Here is a 15898-nt window from a genome sequence, read left to right as displayed (position 1 = left end):
TGCTGGACTTGGACACAGAAAGACCTGGGTTCAAATCCTGCCTAGAACTTTTACTGTTTTGCTTTAGGTAAGTCACCAAACCTCTGTCTGCCTTGGTTTTTCACATCTGAAAATATCAAGGATGGCAATACCCCTAGTTCCCAGTTTAGAGGATTGTGTAAGGCTCAAATAAAATGATGCCAGTAAAGGGATTTCCAACCTATCAATGTCTATGGGAAAGCAGCACAGAGTAGTAGTGGGTAGAGAGCTGGTCTGAAAACTAGGAAGACTTCTGATACATCCTAGTTGTGTAATCCTAGGCACGTCTCTTAGTCTCTCTCAGTGTACCAGGAAACCTTAAAAACCGCAAATTAGAAGAGGTAGTGCCAGCCTATGTGGATGGTAGAGGAAGTAGCCTCACTTTGAAGTTCCCTCTGTCAATGACATCATGTGTCCCTTTCCTTGGATTGTTGGTAAATGATGATGGCTGGTGGTGATACAGCAGAATACGTCACAGATTTTTCTTGAGGAGGAATTCCTACCATATTTCCAACAAAAGCATGGGAATGAGGAATGAGTGGATGAATAAAGCAGTTATTAGTTGCTTACTGTATGCAAAGGTCTATGCTAAGTATTTGGGATACAAATAGAAAAGTGAGATGATTCCTTCTCTCAAGGAGGAGACTATCCATATGGCTGCAAATCAGATAGCAAATCAGATTATGCTTGGGGTGCAGTGGCAGTAAAGCATAAACTGATGCTACTTCTTTAGTGTCATCCCTACTGATAAAATCTTGACAGTTTCTTATATTGAATCATCTGATAATGCTAAGGATTTTGTTTTCTAGGTCTTCAGTAGAATAAGCATGAGAAGTCCTAAAAGGACTACTTGGAAAAGATTAATACTCATTTCCTGTATTTTAAATTCTACACTATTTGTTAACTTCACATCCTAATTATGATATCATAATATTATCATTTTAAATCACACCTTAGAAGTTTAGAAAGGGTTTAGCTAAGTAATTGGAGGAGAGATCTGTTAGGGGATATTGAGGTAATATAAAGGAGGATTTGGGCTAGAATCATTACTAACCTTAGAGTTGAAGATTAGAATCAGTTGGGATCTCTCTGGTCCTTTTCTGCTTCCATCAAAGACAAATTCTTTTTTTAAAATTTTTTAAAAAGTTTTATTTGTTTAAGGCAGTGGTGTTAAGTGATCTGCCAACTTGCCCAAGGTCACACAGCTAGGTAATTATTAAGTGTCTGAGGCCACATTTGAACTCAAGTCCTCCTGACTCCAGGACTGGTGCTCTATCCACTATGCCCCCCCCAGCTGCCCCTAAAGACAGATTCTTATTGCTTCAAAGATGCTGCTTACACAAATTTTCTTTTTTTTCCTCAATCAAAAGGCATTCATTTTCATTCCCTCCCACTTCCCCATGTTTTCCTCCATGGTTTCACTTGGGGTTCAACATTAATGGTGTTGCTAAAAAGTTGGGCAGGACTTATAATCAGAGGTCCTGAGTTCAAATCCCACCTTTGATGTGTACTTACCTTGGGTAAGTCTCTTTATTTTCCTAGGCCTCATTTTCCTCATCTGAAAATGAGGAATTTAGATTTGGTGACCTGTGAGGTCCCATCAAGTTCTAGGACTAAGCTCCTCTGTTCCTTCGATGACTTCAGTTTCTTTCTTTGTAAAATGAGATCTGACTAGCTGACCGACCTCTAAAGCTGTGCACCATCTGGATCTCTATGGGAATTCATTGACGATGATTCTTTTGTTTGTGTTCTAGGTCACAGCCCCAGGAAAAATTGCCAAGTAAGTCAGTCCTCCCCTGGGCAAAAATCCACTAAATCTTTCCCTTCCTAAAACGACTTCTACCAAATCCCCAGGGCAATCTATTGAGGGTTAATAGTCTTCCCTAAATTTCTTCTGGTCTTCTAGAGTGAGGGCTCTCCTATGTCCCGGCTGCTGAGCTGGGAGCTATCCAGCCTTTTACCACCCTGCCAATGCACTCTAGTCTTTGCCCCTAAGATTGAGTCTAAGTGTAGGGAGGGCTTTCTGTTGCAGGCCTGGAACTGATGCCAGGAACCCAAGTTGCAAGTGCTGGCTTATTCAACTGGGACTTTCCAGAACAGAGTAGCGATCAGCCACCTGCAGGCACTATCTCACTACTGAGTTTTGTCGGTTCGTGTCTGAAATGTTTCTAGGGAGGGACCTAGAAAAGTCCAGAGGACCCAGGACAAAGAAACCATTTCTTTGTCTCCCTCTCTTCACACTTTTTTGACTGGTAAAAGGAAGGGAAAAAAATCACCAAAGCATTTATAAAGTATCTACTATATACAAGACTCTTTACAATTGTAATCTCTTTGTATTCTCACAATAACCCTAGGAAGTAGGTTCTACTGTTATTACCCATTTTTACAGTTGAGGAGACTGAGACAAACAGAGGTTAAGTGACTTGCCCAGGATCACACAGCTAACAAGTAACTGAGGCTGGATTTAAACTCAAATTTTCTAGACTTCAGACCCAGAACTCTATCCACTGCACCAGCCTAGGCAGTAGTCAGTCCTAGGAGCCTAGAACACGTTCCCTCTCCTGGTATATACCCACCTGGCACCAGCCTGAGCCTTAGACTGCCCTGAATTAGACTGGGGATTGGGAAAGGGGGGAGTCCTTCCTCCTCAAGGCCAGAGCATGGGGATGAAACTGAGTGATGGTGACCTGAGAAGACAGTATTTAAGTGAGGAGGTAGACAAGTCATTTAATCTTTCCCATCCTCAGTTTCCTCTTCTATAAAATGAGGGGGAATTGGACTCAATGACCTCTTGGGTCCCTTTCCATTTCTAAATATAGAACTGTTTGACTCTGGGCTAGAGAAAGTCAAATAATGTCTTTCTGCCTGAGTTTATTCACCTGAAAATGGGAATATTAATACCAGCTGCCTCACTGGGTTGCTGTGAAATTCAAATGAAATAAAAATATTTATGTATATACACTATATGTGCACATATATATATATGCATTTTATATATACATATATATATGGCTAGCTACTCCAGACCACACTGGTCTCTAAATAATATTAGTAATGCTGTTATTAATAATATTTACATATTAATAATATTGACTATAAAATGAACAATAGTCACACAACTGATTTAATAATAATTAGCATTAATTTATTTGTTGATAGTGTTACTGTTAATAATATTCAAATATGTTTGCAAATATATATATGTATGTGCATATATATGCATATAAAATATGGGCAGCTAGGTGATTCTGTGAGTCAGGGAGAGCTGAGTTCAAGTGTGTCTTCAGAAATTTACTAGTTGTGTGATCTTGGACAAGTCACTTAACCCTGTTTGCCTTAGTTTCTTCATCAATAAAATGAGCTGGATAAGAAAATGACAAATCATCCCAATATCTTTGCCAAGAAAATGTCAAAAGGGTCATGAAGACTCAGACTCAACTGAAAAATGACTGAACAGCAATAGGATATATGCATTATATATATATATATATATATATATATATATATATACTATCATATGCCAATGCATACATGCATATACATTTATAATTATATATACAATTCTATCTGTTCTATTCTATATATACACTTATATGACCAAGTCAGAAGCTTGACTCTGACAGAGATGGTGTAGCCCCACTCCCCATCCTCCTTAGACCAAAGTTCTGCACGTCAGAAGTAAGCTTCTTTGGCATCCAGAGTTCCAGTTTGAGTCTCTCCTATCCTAGGGATTATATTGGCTTCCCTCATTCTTCAAGCCCATGTCCTTTATGTCAGCAGCCCACGAATCTTCCAGGGAATGCTAAGATCTCTGAAATACAAGTATTAATGGGTAACCACTCTGCTCCGGAGACAAACAACCACAAGACCTCCTCCTCCAGAGAAGCCATTGGCCTGGATCTGAAAGCTACTGAAAATCTTGACCCCGGGGACATTGCTGAGCCCAGGGCAGCCACAGAACATACCAATAACCAGATTGGTGAGTCACTGGGAGTCTGGTATGTGAAGCTGTCTGTTTGGAAGGAGTCAAGACCTTGACACAGGAAAACTTCATTAGCAACTGCAAGGGCCAGTGTCAGTCAGAGATTGATCACCCTTGTAGGCTTGGTAGCAGATTATCTGGGTTCAGACCCAACTCCTACTGTTTTAGGCAAATCATTTAACCTTTCTGGGTCTCAGTTTCTTCCTTTACAAAAATGAGAACTTGAGAGCTAGACAGAAGTCTGGAATTAGTCTTATCCTATCCCTTTGTGAGGCCACTGAAGTTCAGAGAAGTTAAGTTATCCAGGACTTCCCAGATCTCAGGTAGAGTTGGGGTTTCTTTTTTTTAATTTATTTAAGGCAATGGGGTTAAGTGACTTGCCCAAGGTCACTCAGCTAGGCAACTATTATGTTTTTGAGGCCAGATTTGAACCCAGGTCCTCCTGACTCCAGGGCTGGTACTCTTTCCACTGTGCCACTTAGTTATGCCCTAAGAGCTGGGGTTTCAACGCAAGACCTCTGACTCCATAACTAACATTCTATCATACAAATCTTCCTCTGATTTTTCTTCCACCACTTAATCTATGATCTTGCAAATTGATCAGTTGTATGACCTTGGACTAGTCACTTAAATATCAGGTACCTTATCAACAAAATGGGGACAATCTCACTTGTACTGCCTATTTCCCAGGGTTGAGGTGAGAAAGGCTCTCAGCAGAGTCTAAAGAATTATAGAAATGTTCATGATTGATTATAATTCTCTGCCCCCCTTTTAAAGAGCACCCATTTAAGCACCAAGTAGATGTGAAAGGTTTGATATAGAACCCACGATTTGTGTCTTCTCATTTTAGTTGGGGTGGGGAGAGAACAGAGGCATTCCAAGGAAGTTTACAGATGAAGCTTTAACATGGTGTAAAGCTCATTCAGTGGTTGCTAAATGAATAAATTACTGAAGAATATGGAAATGAACACTGTGGACATGGGCAAATGAAAAGGGACAGGACATACAATGGAATCCATGAGCCATGATGGAATGCTGCAAAGGAAACTCTCACCAGGAGCTGGGGGGTTAGTCTCATAATTCTCTGAAGACTCCCTAGGTTAAGAGAATGTTGACTTTGTCCTGAGTCTTGAAGGAGGCAATAGATATGATAGGTAAAGAAGAAAAGAAGATACAAATGAAGGAAGAAAGGAAGGAAAAAAGGAAGGAGGAAAGGGAGGAAGGAAGGGAAGGAGGGAAAGAAGAAAGGAAGGGAAGAAAGGAGTAGAAAGGGAGGGAGAAAGACAGGAAGAAGGAAGGAAGGAAGGAAGAAAAGAATAGGGAGGAAAGAAAGGAAGGATTTATCAAATAACTACTTTGTGCTAACAACACAGGGATGGTTACATTGGAGGGTAAAATGAAGATTAGAGATTGAAAGAAAATTTGTAAGAAATCCAGTCTCCTAAAGATAGTAGTTGGGAAAGGAAGGAGTATTTTAATAGGCAAATAGTGTTTTAACATTATTATGAGGTCATTTCCAGCTCTGAGTCTCTGATCCTATGATTTTAGGTCACTTCCCCGCCTGGTCTCAGTTTCTTCATCTGTAACATGAGAGGATGAGTCTAGATAAGATTCCTTCTAGTTCTGATCTATGAACCTATGATACTCTGATCCCAGAGCCTTGGGTGGGCATTGTCTGTATGGTTTTCAGATGAGGAAACTGAGACTGAGAGTTACTTAAGTTACTTAAATTCAGAGTTTGAACCCTGAAATTGAAATCTTATAAATCCAGTCCTTTTTTTCTCCCATTAGGCTCCATTGTGCCTGACATGTAAACAAGAATATGCTTTGATTAGTGATGAGCATTTAGGACCAAAGACCCTAAATGAATATTGCTTCCTGGGCTGGATATCTACCCAGCTGGTCTCCCAAGGAAAGAGAAACTTGTTGCCTGGGTTCTGCCCACAGTAGGTGGAGCCATGGAGAAGAGATCAAGTCTATCCTAAAAATGTCATCCCAATGACATTCTTCAGCCAAGAGGTGAAGCAAAGCTATCCAAGGTTTTCTTTGGAAGTTAGGATGAGTGGTTCTTTTTTTATTCTCTTCCACCTTCTAGCAAACCCAGAGCCAGAGGGGCAGCTCCCACCCAGGGCCTTGGAATCAGGACATCATAGGATCATAAATCAACAGCTACAAGGGACCTCAGAAGCTGTCTAGTCTACTCCTCCCTCCTCCACACTTTACAGAGGGGAAAACTGAGACCCAGGAAGGTTAAATAGTTTTGAAACTTAGGATTATAACTCTTGAACTGGAAAGGAGCTTAGTGGCCATTTACTATCATTCCTTTTTTACAGATGAGAAGATGACAACCCAGTGATTAAGTGATATATGCCCAAGGACAGATAAAATGCTAAATGCCTTCAGGAGGATTTGGATCCAGGACCTCTAAGTCTAAAGCTGCCCTTCATCTTAGAGAACCAGAAAACTGTTTACCAAAAAGTAGAGCAGGGGTCCTAGAGAGAGTCTGAGTAATAGCTAAGGTGTTTCTCAGGGGAGAGCCATTTCCTCCTTGAACCTGGGGGAGGGGTCATCCCAAGCATTGGGGAGCCTTTCCCCTGGTGTCCCACCCACCCCATATCAGTGTCCAGTGGCACAACCACATAAGAAACCACAGAAAGACCCATGGAGAGCAACTTCTCTAAATTCAGTTGGCAAGGGAACAAGAAGTCTCTGGAGCAAGTTACCCCTGGCACAAGGAAAGGAAGGAAGTATGAAGAGGTGGACAACCTCTGTAATGGGTCTGAGGTCTTTTTAATTTATTACCTGCCAAAGCTGTTTTTTAATGGGCATATTTAATCCATCTCTGGCCTATACTAGCTATGCAACCTGATCAAGTCACCTCACTGATTCCAGGCAACTATTAAGATAGAGAATAGGGGGAATTTTCTTACCCAAAAGTTTGTAAAATCACAGGTCTAGAATCTATCATTATTCTTACAAAAAGAAGGCAACTAGATAGTGCAGTAAATAGAACACTGGCTCTGTACCTGAGATCAAATCCAACCTTAGACACTTACCAGCTCTGTGACCCTGGCCAAGTCATTTAATCCCAAATGCTTCCAAAACATTAAAATAAAATGAAAAATCCTATGGTGGAAGAGTCTCTGAACCTCAATTCCTTCATCTGGAAAATGGGATCAATAATGACACCTATCTCCTAGGGGGAGGCCCCCGGGTGGTCATGTTTATGAAATACTTGGCAACTCTTAAAATGCTATAGAAAAGTTCCCCGTGATCATTATGGTGTTCATCCAAATCCAGTCTCATTCTATCCTCTTGCCTTGCAGAGAATATCTACATCATGAAAGCCGACACGGTGATTTTGGGATCTGTCCTTAGAGTGTCTGAGGGGAAGAACCCCACCCCGATGTTGGAACTTGAGGAGGAAGCCTTGGAAACAAACCAGTCCACCCATTATCCGGAGCAGGAGACAGAACTGTCCCCTGGGGGCCATATTGAAATCATGTTCTCCGTGGAAGAGGAAGGGAAGGAGTACCACTGGCCAACTGCTGTGTCTACCAAGTGAAGGCTAGAGGAAGGAGGCCAGGCATCCCCAAGAGCGAGCTTGGGAAACTGAGCTAACAAGCAGGAACTGAGCAATGGAACCGTGTCTCCAGGCCACGCGGCTCAGGACTGAAGCCTGAGCTGACCTTCCTGAATTGCCTTAAGGATTATGAATCACAACCTGTCATAGAATTACATTTTAAAGAAAGAAGAGGCAAGAGGGATGCTGAAGAGCCTGCCAGGATGTTTGGTTTGCTGGGGAAGTGCTCATCTCTCCAGTGCCTTCTTACTTCACATCTGCTGCTTCCTTGGTCTTATCTGACAATAATACCATTTAGGACATGAGATTTCCTCATCAGGGCTCACCTGTCATCTGAGGTAGAGGTCTCCTAGACCCTGAGCCCCTAACTTCCTTTCTCTCCGACTTAAACTGAAAAGAGGACCTTGGAGTCAAATCTCACTTGATCCTTAGTAGCTGTATAACCTTGGGAGATCACTTAACTTCCCCATCATCTCTCCATTGCTCCTCTGGTGTATAGGCCCAGGCCACCCAGGCACTCTTGACTGCCTCCATCAGAAGACCTGTGATCCATTCTGTACAGAGTGACAGAGACCAGAGGTTAGCTTTGACCCTAGACTACTGCTTACTCTTCCCCCACACTCCAACACCTTCAGTCCCTTTCCCAAAATACTTCTAGAGCCATATTGGCCTACGCCTTACTGTAAACATATCACTGGAGAATCTTGGTGTCTCAGAAGTAGGCCCTCAGCCAGTCCCCTGTGGTTAGACCACTTGACTCAAAAGGGAAGTTAAACTAGGATTTGTGTTCACAGTATGGTGCCTCCTTCAGATCTTGTGAGCCCTAGGGAAAAATCAATGGATTGTAGGTTCAGGGGCACTCCTGCCAGGCAGGAGACCTGGGAAAGGCCCCTAGCTACCACTGACCATTTCAATTGATGAGACCCCACTGACCCACCCAGTTCCTGTAATCCTGGGTGGGTACCAAGTGCCCAGCTAGTGCCATCTTACTTCACATTTGCTGCTTCCTCAGCCTCCCTGGAATTGTCTGACAAGAGTACCATTTAAGACATGAGATTTTCCAATAGGTAGGGCTCACCTATCATCTGAGGTAGAGCCCTCCTAGACCCTTAACCCCCTATCTTCCTTCCTCTCTTACTTAAACTAGGAGAATCTTGGAGTAAAGGAAATTCAGATTCAACTCTCACTTAATATTTAGTAGCTGTGTGACCCTCAGCAAGTCACTTATCTTCTGTTTGCCTCAGTTTTCTCATTTGTAAAATAAAAAGTGATAATCTCTAATTTCCCACTCTGAGAAGTGGAGGAGGTGGAGGGAAGTCATGTAGGAAAGAAAAAACAGGAAAACCACAAAAAACACTGAGCTAGGCCTGCCTGGAGAATTCTGTTCTTCCTTATATTGCCTCCCCTACTGTTTGAGGAGTTGATTGCCCCTCCCAGAATAATAGAGAAGTAACTTTCACTAAGAATTGCTGAGTGTGAAGAATTGCTCTTTGGGGGTCAGTGGCTCAGCAAATTCTGAACAAAGTGGGAAGCTTTGGACCTTTGTATTGTGTTTTTGGGGGTTTGATTTGCGCTTATTTTGAACCTTGGGATACTGAGAGGAAAGGATAGCAAACAATCCATTATTTGTGCTGGTAGAAATCCTTGTTCTCAAATTCAGCGGATTGAGTAAATGCTACTTGGAATGATAGTGAACACATGTTTGCATTTCCACAAAGTTTGTTTGAATTTCTCTGTATTTGCATTTCACTTTTAGGACCCAAGCCAATCAGCATACTGTGGGCTTACATCTCTAGTTTGGTGATGTAGCAAAAAGAACACTGAATATATCATTTCATGCATGTAAGACTGTAAGAACCTTAGAAGTCATTTAATCCAACCTTAGCTTGAAATTCAGACCCCAGCTCTGTCAATTACTATTTATGCGACTTTAGACAAGTCATTTAACTTTGCTGGCCTTGGTTTCCATATCCATCAAATGAAAGGGTTGGATTATATCTGAGGTGTCAGTAGCTGTTAGCTACCATCAAAATGCTCTAGTGTGCCCCAAACAAAATTAAATAAGTTGAGAAATGACTAAGAAAATAAATAAAAATACAATGCAACCTAGATAATATTAATTTGTGGTTTTCTAAGTCAATATGCACTGATGAGGTTTTATTTCTATTTGAGTTTGATACCACTGAATTAGGTGACTACGAGAAATTTTTAAGCTCTAAATCGATGAAAACTTCCCCTTTTTACAGATCAAAAAGCTAAGTTGCAGAGGTGACCTGTCCAAGCTCACTTTTTTTCAGAAACGTAGTGGGTGGCAAAACCAGGACTCATGTTCTCTCACTCCACATCCCCCTATAACCATAGCACAATCATGAAATTGGAGAAATTGGCATCAGGATTGTACACATTTCCAATTCTCTTCCTTACTCAGAGTTCATTAAGAGTTCTGGGTCAATGCTGAAGCATTTATAATAAACTTTGGTTTTGCCTCTTAGATGTCTTGCATGTCAATCATTTTGATTGGCAGCAGTATTTTCAAGGAATCCATGGATATTTCCAAACCAGTAGAATCACAGAACTAAAGAGACTGGTAGCAAAATCACAGAACAGAGAAATTCCACACAGCTACTTTTCTGGACCTCATTATCTCCAGAAACTCATCATTCTGCAAGATGAAATCAATTTATAAACTCATACATCTTCAGAACTTTTCCCAGCACCTGCAAAACTTTGTCTTGTGTACCCCTGTTCTGCATAACCTTTCTCTCCACCTCCCCATTATCAAGTGTTGTTGTTCCCATTAGATTGTGAATTCTTTGAGGGCAGAAATTTTTATTTCTTTTCTTACATTATCATGTATACTCCTTACTCTCCCCTTCCCAGAGAGCCATTCTATATGACAAATGGTAGAGGGGGAAAAAGGCCACTCAATTAATTGATACATTGAAAAACTCTGAAAACATTTGTAATGTATAACTTGTATGCATCCTCCACCTCCGCAAAAAAAGTGGCTTGGGGGATATATTCTTATATCTCTTTATTTGAGTTCCACTTTTAAGAATTTTGTTGCATTTACTGTTTAATTTTTGGAGTGTCACTGTTCTTTCCACTTACATTGTTGTAGTTACTGTGTATATTGTTTTCTTAACTGCTTACTTCACTTTGCATCAACTCATATAAGTTTTTCCACACTTCTCTATATTCATCACAATCATTTCTTAGAGCACAATCATATTCTGTCACATTCATGGACCACAATTTGTCTAGCCATTTCCCAACTATTGGGAATCTACTTTGTTTCCAATCTTATCAGAAAAAAAAATACTGCTATAAACATTTTGGAGTTAATGGAAAAGGTTTGTTTGTCAATGACTTCTTTAATCTATAAGCCCAGTAATGGAATTTCTGGTTCAAAGGGTATGAACATTTCAGTAACTTTATTTGCACAATTCCAAATTACTTTCCAAAATGGTTGTACCATTTCCCAGTTTCACCAATAAAAACGTATTAATGGGTCTATTTTCCTACAACCCTTCCAACATCAACTATTGTCATATTTTGTTATTTTTACCAATATGCAAAGTATGAAGTGAAACTTCAGAATTGTTTTGATTTGTGTTTCTCTTGTTACTAGTGATTTGGAACATTTCTTCATATTTTGCAATTATTCTTTTGAGAATTGTTTATTCATATCCTTTGACCGTTTAGTAACTGGAGAATGACAATTGTCTGTGTGTGTGTGTGATACCAAACTCTTATCAGAGAAATTTGAGACAAAGATTGCTTTCCTCATTCAACCACTTCCCTTCATTATTCTGAATACATTAATGGGCAGGAATTATCTTAAGTCTTTCTTCTTATCCTCGGCATTTAACATAATGCCTGAACATAGTAGACACTTAATAAATGTTTATTGACTCTCCCTCTAAGTTGGAGAGACTTCATCAACCTTCTAATTCAACCCATATGTAAAAATAATCCCTACCATAAAATAACAAGTTGTGATCTAGATTCATGGCTGGTTCTTTCATTCACAAGTTCGTTTGATCTTTGAACAAGTCAATTAACCTTCAGCCTTCTCTGCAAAATAAAAAGATTAGACTAGACTCTTAACTTGAGACCTGAACCTGAAACTATCAAATTTTTTTGCATTTAAAATAATGATTCTGAGAAGTTGTCCATCAATTTCACCTTATTGCCTACTTGAAAGAAATGAGATGCATAAATTTAGAGACATCTCCACTCCAAATGTTTATTTGGATTATTTGTACCCAACTATGTTAGAAGATTCCAAATTCATATTGATCTAATCAGTCACAACTGGACACACTCTACCTTGACTCCAAAATAGCCATGTCATTTTGGTCCTCATTGAAGATAAAGGATAATAACCTACCAATTGCCTACCCAAGCAGTCCAAGACACAGAGAAGTTTAAGAACTCTTGTGTTCAAGGTTCCTGAATGTTCCATCCTGCTCTGATAGTTCATAAGTCTAAAATTCCAAACCTCATTCCTAATAAGATCAGGGGTGAAACAAGGATGTCCATTATCACCACTACTATTCAATATTGTATTAGAAATTTCAGCTTCAGCAATTAGAGAAGAAAAAGAAATTGAAGGAATTAGAATTTGGAAGAAAGAAGCAAAACTCTCACTCTTTGCAGATGACATGATGGTATACCTAGAGAATCCCAAGAAATCATCCAAAAAACTACTGGAAACAATTAGCAGTTTTAGCACAGTTGCAGGATATAAAATAAACCCTAATAAATCCTCAACTTTTCTATATATGTCTAGCAAGATACAGAAGGAAGAGCTAGAAAGAGAAATCCCATTCAAAGTAACCTCAGACAATATAAAATGCCTGGGAGTCTATTTGCCAAGGCAGACTCAGAAACTTTTTGAAAACAATTATAAAACACTTTTCACACAAATCAAATCAGACTTAAATAACTGAGCAAACATCAACTGCTCCTGTATAGGTCAAGCGAATATAATAAAAATGACAATTCTACCCAAACTAAACTACCTGTTTGGTGCCCTACCAATCAAAATTCCAAAAAAAATTCTTTGAGTTAGAAAAAGTTGTAAGTAAATTCACATGAAGAAATAAAAAGTCAAGAATTTCCAGGGATTTAATGAAAAAAAGTGCAAAAGAAGGGGATTTAGCCCTACCTGATCTAAAATTATAAAGCATCAGTCATCAAAACTGTCTGGTATTGGCTAAGAAATAGAGTGGTGGACCAGTAGAATAGACTAGGTGCAGTAGCAGGAAACAATTATAGTAATCTGCTGTTTGATAAACTCAAAGAGTCCAGTTATTGGGATAAAAACTTTCTCTTTGATAAAAAACTGATGGGAAGTTAGTATGGAAGAAATTTAGATTAGACCAACACCTCATGGCCTATACCAAGAAAAGATCCAAATGGATACAGGATTTAGACATAAAAAAAAAATAATACTATAAGAAAATTAGAAGAACAAGGACTAATTTACCTGTCAGATCTATGGAAAGGGAAGCAGTTTATGACTAACGAAGAGATGGAGAACATCACCAAAAACAAACTAGATTATTTCGATTACATTAAATTAAAAAGTTTTTGCACAGATAAAACCACTGTAACCAAGATCAAAAGAAATGTAGTAAACTGGGAAACAATCTTTACAACTAATGTTTCTGACAAAGGACTCATTTCTAAAATATATAGAGAACTGAGTCATATTTTTAAAAAAAAGTCATTCCCCAATTGATAAATGGTCAAAGGATATGCAAAGGCAATTTACAGATGAGGAGATCAAAGCAATCCATAGTCATATGAAAAATTTCTCTAAATTATTACTTATTAGAAAAATGCAAATTAAAGCATCTCTGGGGTACCACCTCACACCTCTCAGACTGTCCAATATGATTAGAAAGGACAATGATCATTGTTGGAAGGGTTGTGGGAAATCTGGGACACTATTACATTGCTGGTGGAGCTGTGAACTCATCCAACAATTCTGGAGAGAAATTAAGAACCACACCCAAAGGGCAACAAAAATGTGCATACCCTTTGATCCAGCAATACCACTACTAGGTCTATACCCTGAAGAGATGATGAAAAAGGGTAAAAACATCACTTGTACAAAAATAGTCATAGCAGCCCTGTTTGTGGTGGCAAAGAATTGGAAATTAAGTAAATGTCCTTTAATTGGGGAATGGCTTATCAAACTAAGGTATATGTTATGTCATGGAACACTATTGTTCTATTAGAAACCAGGAGGGATGGGAATTCAAGGAAGCCTGGAGGGATTTCCATGAACTGATGCTGAGCGAGATGAGCAGAACCAGAAAAACACTGTACACCCTAACAGCAACATGGGGTGATGATAAACCTTGATGGACTCACTCATTCCATCAGTGCAACAATCAGGGACAGTTTGGGGCTGTCTGCAATGGAGAATACCATCTGTATCCAAAGAAAGAACTGTGGAGTTTGAACAAAGACCAAGAACTATTTCCTTTAATTTAGGAAAAAAACAGATATCTTACTGTCTGATCTTGCTATCTCTTATACTTTATGTTTCTTCCTTAAGAATATGATTTCTCTCTCATCACATTCAATTTGGATCAATGTGTACCATGGAAACAATGTAGAGACTGACAAATCGCCTTCTGTGGGGGATAGGGGAGGGAAGTAAGATTAGGGTAAAGATTGTAAAACTCAAAATAAATAAAATCTTTAATAAAAAAATAAATAAGAAAATAAAATTCAAAGCTCCAAGTTTTCTTTCCAGCAAATAGTGTTAAGAATAAAAGTAACTACAGAAATAAGTCATGATATTCATTGTTCTTCCTTAATATTATTGGAAGCCCACATTCGTCATGGGTAATTTTGAAGTATTTGGGGCTACCCCTGCTAGCTCTTTGTTAAAAAAAAAAAACCCTGTTTACTCATCAGACCACATTCTTTAGAGGAACTTGGGTCTGGATCACGAGAACTCTTTTGAAATCACCCACAATGTTTTGCTCAAATTGGAAATTCAGAGAGAATTATAAACTGGGAGACATGGTAACCCAGGAGTCAACTTGTGATACCATTTTCCTTTTTTCTGGGACTTGTTTGCTTTTTAGTGTGTGTCCAGTCCCATAAATATTTATTAAGCATAGGCAACATTGTCTGCACACAGCAGGTGCAAAAGAAAAAAAAGGAAGAAAATAAAGAGAGAAAGAATGGAAGGAAGAAGGAAAAGAAGGAAAAAAGGGAAAAAAGAAAAAAGAAAAAGAAAGGAAGAAGAAAAGAAGGAAGGAGGGATGGTAGGAAAGAACAAAATGAAAGAAAGAAGAGGGTGGCTAGGTGGCACAGTAGATAGAGCACTGGCCCTGGAGTCAGGAGTACCCGAGTTCAAATCAGGCCTCAGACACTTAATAATTACCTAGCTGTGTGGCCTTGGGTGAGCCACTTAACCCCATTGCCTTGCAAAAAAAAAAACCTAAAAAAAAACATGAAAGAAAGAAGGAAAGAAAAATTAAGAAAAAAAAAGAAAAAATTTTCATTTTTTTTGTTATTTTTGTCACTATGCAGAATATGAACTGAAACTTCAGAGGAGTTTTGATTTGCATAGTGATTTGGAGCATTTTTCATATGATTGTGAATCCTTGGCTGTTTGTTCTTTTAAAAACTGCTTCTTCATTTCCTTTTACTATTTTACTACTGGAGAATGGAGTCAAATGGTCTGGGCTTGAATCTAGAATCTTCTTAAATTCTAGAACTCCAGGGGATCAGACTGTGTGATCCCTGATATCTCTTGTAGTTTTAGGGTTCAACCTTTCGAATACATTCAGAACATAGAACCTCAGAGTAAAAACAACATTAGAAGCCACATGGTGGCTTATAGCTGCATAAGAATGATTTCTTTTAATAGAAATCCAAACCAACCAATAGGTGTCCAGTTTTTTACATGGTGACTTCCATTGCTGGGAAACTCACCATCTCCAGGGACATCCTCATTCCACTTTAGGACTACTTTCCTATGTATAAATATATATATATATATATATATATATGCATACATATATGTATATACATACATATGTGTCTATAATTCACATACATATGTTTGTATAAGTGTATAAAACTCTCTGAGAGGGAGGTCAAGTGATTTCCCAAAATCCTACAGATTGTAACTACCAGAGACAGGATTTGAATTTGGGTTCTCTGACTCCAGCATCGATTCTTCACCACCAGTAAGGTCATGAAATGGTGTCTGCTAAGTGGCTGTCTCCATTCTGATGTTTGGTGGACTCCTAGTAGTTCTAATTCTGCTTGGTGATTTC

General features: G+C 39.1%; 1 protein-coding gene across 1 annotated transcript in view; it reads left to right on the top strand.

Moving 5' to 3' along the window:
* TNFRSF8 (TNF receptor superfamily member 8) overlaps positions 1-13366 on the top strand; it is an 86190-nt gene extending 72824 nt beyond the window's left edge. The window contains exons 10-12 of the mRNA XM_074216917.1: positions 1773-1798; positions 3796-3997; positions 7327-13366. Of these exons, the coding sequence (XP_074073018.1) occupies positions 1773-1798; positions 3796-3997; positions 7327-7565 (467 nt within the window). The 3' untranslated portion in view covers positions 7566-13366. The remainder of the gene's footprint in view (positions 1-1772; positions 1799-3795; positions 3998-7326) is intronic.
* Positions 13367-15898: the final 2532 nt, after the last annotated feature.

This window comes from Macrotis lagotis, chromosome 1 (assembly GCF_037893015.1).
Source record: "Macrotis lagotis isolate mMagLag1 chromosome 1, bilby.v1.9.chrom.fasta, whole genome shotgun sequence".
NCBI lineage: Eukaryota > Metazoa > Chordata > Mammalia > Peramelemorphia > Peramelidae > Macrotis > Macrotis lagotis.
This window is presented reverse-complemented; position numbering and strand designations above follow the sequence as displayed.